Here is a 3,993-nt window from a genome sequence, read left to right on the forward strand (position 1 = left end):
GTATTGAAGTATACACATTTGTAAATGTATTTACTGAACAGCATCACAACAAAGTTAAATTGACTATTTTTTTAAAGTTTTTGCACTCAGATTTTAAGTAAAATTCACACATGGCATTAGTTAAAAAACACTTTTTTCCTTTGTAAGTCTATTTGCATTATTATATTACTGTGTTTACTGTAAGAGATTTAAGCCTGACTCATGTTTACATGGATGTCTCTCTCTCTCTCTCAGATGTGTATGTCCTGTTTGGAGATTTGGGATAAACTGATCGCGGACAGCAGCTAACCCACGTATGGCCTGCGAGTCGGCGTTACCTGCCATCATGGACGAGCAGGCCCTCATGGGACTGAACCCCAACGCCGATGCCTGCTACAGGCAAAGGGTGAGTACAAAACACCACATCAAATCTTTGTGTAAACATACACACTTAAATCATTCATTTCCTCACAAATAATTTGAAGACTGCATGCAATGTGTTTGCACAATTCACATGCACAGTCGATTGCGTGTTTCTTTAAATATTTTGCATGACTAATACTTGGAGTGCATTGAGTAAATAAAAAAAAATCTTTGATTGCATTGTGTTTTCAGGCGCTGGCATATTTTGAGCAGTTGAAAGAGTCTCTGGATGGATGGGAGGTGTGTGCTGAAGCCCTGGCCAAAGGTGTTTACAGGTAAAATACACTTAAACAGAGCATAAAACTTCTTAATCTAGTGTTTCTCTGTAAGATTATAGCAGGCCTTGTTGCTACATATGTGCATACTGTAGTGTTTCACGCAATAATATTGATTGATTGCAATCTGTGTGCGCTTCTCCCACAGTGACGATCATGTAAAGTTCTTCTGCTTTCAAGTCTTGGAGCACCAGATTAAAAACAGGTATCACTGAATCTCTGCAAACTCAGAAAAATTAATCAAGCTTGTGTGCTGAGACTTTACTGTCGGATCCAATATATTCAGCTCAGCATAGTCTCTTAGTTTCTATCTTACTGAAAATCCTGAGTTGAATTGTCTTGTTTGTAAACGAATCCATGGTCAGTGGGCGGGGCTAAACAGGCAGTGCTTTAGAATCAGTGGGCGGGGCTAAACAGGCAGTGCTGTAGAATGAGTGGGCGGGGCTTAACGGAGTGCTTTAGAAGCTGTGTTGATTATCTTCTGTAGAGGTGGGGTTTAGTCTCATTATTACATCATAAAGTGGCAAATTAAACTAGCTGTCATATTGGCAGATTTGCTTCAATACAAGCTAGACTAACGTAAAGTTTTGAGTTCTGAAACTTACAGGATGTTTTTGTAGTAAAATCAAATTTTATGTCTAAAAAAATCTTGATTTCTCAGTTCATGACCTCTTTTGTGTATTCTGATAATCTTAAACTGATTTGTAGTTTAACGTTTTATTGTTATCCTTGTACTTATTTACATATAGCGGCTGATGAATCAGAAATCTCACACACAAACAGAAAATAAAAACAATTAGACGGATAGTTTCATACAGTTTTTAAAATTGTATAATACTGTGTTTGCAGACATGGGTCGCTCACTGCAGCTCAACAGCAGCTGATCCGAGAGACCCTGATGAAATGGTTGCAGGCTCAGGTTAGAATCGTTTACCATTTAATTTTTTTTTTCATTGCTACATGTGCACTCATGAAATATGATTTACGCACACGTATTTTTATGTTTGTCCAGCTGATGAACCTGCATCCAGAAAAGCCCTTCATCAGGAATAAAGCGGCGCAGGTTTTGGCCCTGACGTTTGTGATGGAGTATCTGACATTATGGCCCAAGTTCTTCTTCGACATCCTCAATCTGGTGGGATTGAATCTGAACGGAGTGGACATTTACCTGCGCACACTGATGGCTATCGACGCTGAGGTGGTTGATCGGGACGTCCTGCACAGTCCTGAGGTAACACCGAGCAAACCCGAGGAGGACTCTGTTTTCTGCTCTCTCATGGCATTAATGCAGCCCTCTCTTTCTCTCTGATCTCAGGAGACACGCAGAAACACTCTGATCAAAGACACCATGCGTGAACAGTGCATCCCGGCACTGGTGGAGTCCTGGTTCCAGATCCTTCAGACGTACCAGCACACCCACAGCGAGCTGACCTGCCAGTGTCTGGAGGTGGTGGGCGCATACGTGTCCTGGATCGACCTCAGTCTCATCGCCAATGACCGGTCAGAGCAGCTCTGAACGATGCTGAGATATCACCAGACTCACTGTAATGAGCTTCCTGTCTGTTGTGTGTTTGTGTAGGTTTGTGAATCTGCTGCTCAGTCACATGTCCATGGAGGAGCTGCGCGAGGAGGCGTGCGATTGTCTGTTTGAGATCGTAAATAAAGGCATGGAACCCGTGGACAAAACCAAGCTGGTGGAGTCTCTGTGTCAGGTGCTGCAGTCCGCAGGGTTCTTCAACATCCAGCAGGTGTGTTCATCTTGACAAAAAAGAACATTTGAGGAACTTGTTTTATTACGTTGATACTTTTTAAAAAGGGCTTTAACCAAGTAAATACAGATTTAGTTTTAATGTTTTTTAGAAAAAAATGAAACCCAGATAATTTAGGTTTTACTTTTGAATAACTAAACCTAGCTTTCACCATGAATAGACATAGAAACTGGCATGGCATTAGAAAAAGTTCTTCAATTGTTCAGAAACAATGGGGATGTGCCCTATTAATATATATATAATGTATATTAAATTAAATTACATTTATGCATTTAGCAGACGCTTTTATCCAAAGTGACTTACAGTGCATTCAGGCTATCAATTTTTACCTACATATATATATATATATATATATATATATATATATATATATATATATATATATATATATATAATACACACACACGAACACCGTATTTTTCGGACTATAAGTTGCACCTGAGTATAAGTCGCATCAGTCCAAAAATACGTCATGATGAGGAAAATAACATAAGTCGCACCGGACTATGTCGCATTTATTTAGAACCAAGAACCAAGAGAAAACATTACCGTCTCCAGCCACGAGAGGGCGCTCTATGCTGCTCAGTGTAAACTACAGGAGAACTGAGCAGTATAGAGCGCCCTCTCGTGGCTGGAGACTGTAATGTTTTCTCTTGGTTCATTTCTCTCGGTTCATGTCAAATTAATTTTGATAAGTCGCACCTGACTATAAGTCGCAGGACCAGCCAAACTATGAAAAAAAGTGCGACTTATAGTCCGGAAAATACAAATATATATATATATATACACACACACGCGTCTCAAATTTTTACCAAATCTTTTGAATATTTATATTTAAGAATTAATCATTTCTAAAAAGAGTGGGATGATTTTTTTTTTTTAATTGCATACCATCTGTTTTAGGACCCAATGATTAGGACAAACTTGACTAATCTAGATTTTCACACTTTGGTTTCTTCAAACCTCTTTTACTAATTAAAGTCAACAGTTAAAAGAAAAAGTCTTTCTACTTCAGTTTTTGTATGCTATGTTCTCACTCTCACGTGATCAATTAAACACAAAAACAAAAATATATTGTAATAACACAATTATACTGTAAAATAAGAAGTCAAGTATTTAATAAAATTATTATTTTGTAGTACAATTGTAAAAAAAAATCACTTTTTACGGTAAATGCATATAACATATAGTTTAGAAATCATTTAAATTTTTTACCGAAAGACAACCAACAAGCTTTTATTTTGACAGGTTGCCCGGAGTGTTGCATTTCACTTTATAACCAAATATTTGCCCAATTATTTGTTAAATTACAGCCGCACTAAGCCATATCGCAAATATGTCTAAAGTTGCATATGAATCCGATTCTCTCATCTTATTTTTCTCATCCATCAGGAGGAGGATGTGGATTTTCTGGCTAAGTTCTCTCGCTTGGTGAACGGGATGGGTCAGTCTCTGGTGCTGAGCTGGACTAAACTCAGTAAGATGGGCGATGTGAAGGTTTCGGCGGAAACGCTGCGTGCCGTGGAGGGGAAGGTTCCTCTGATGCT

The 3,993-nt window shown here is 38.6% G+C and overlaps 1 protein-coding gene across 1 annotated transcript in view; it reads left to right on the plus strand.

Annotated features, from left to right (window-relative positions):
- Nucleotides 1-234: 234 nt before the first annotated feature.
- Nucleotides 235-3,993, plus strand: part of LOC132098615 (exportin-T) — a 17,931-nt gene continuing 14,172 nt past the window's right edge. Inside the window, exons 1-8 of the mRNA XM_059504684.1 lie at nucleotides 235-385; nucleotides 595-677; nucleotides 826-882; nucleotides 1,527-1,596; nucleotides 1,690-1,908; nucleotides 1,993-2,177; nucleotides 2,257-2,425; nucleotides 3,839-3,993. The exon at nucleotides 3,839-3,993 is cut by the window's right edge and continues 82 nt beyond it. Of these exons, the coding sequence (XP_059360667.1) occupies nucleotides 296-385; nucleotides 595-677; nucleotides 826-882; nucleotides 1,527-1,596; nucleotides 1,690-1,908; nucleotides 1,993-2,177; nucleotides 2,257-2,425; nucleotides 3,839-3,993 (1,028 nt within the window). The 5' untranslated portion in view covers nucleotides 235-295. The remainder of the gene's footprint in view (nucleotides 386-594; nucleotides 678-825; nucleotides 883-1,526; nucleotides 1,597-1,689; nucleotides 1,909-1,992; nucleotides 2,178-2,256; nucleotides 2,426-3,838) is intronic.

Source organism: Carassius carassius, chromosome 22 (genome assembly GCF_963082965.1).
Source record: "Carassius carassius chromosome 22, fCarCar2.1, whole genome shotgun sequence".
Taxonomy (NCBI): Eukaryota; Metazoa; Chordata; class Actinopteri; order Cypriniformes; family Cyprinidae; genus Carassius; species Carassius carassius.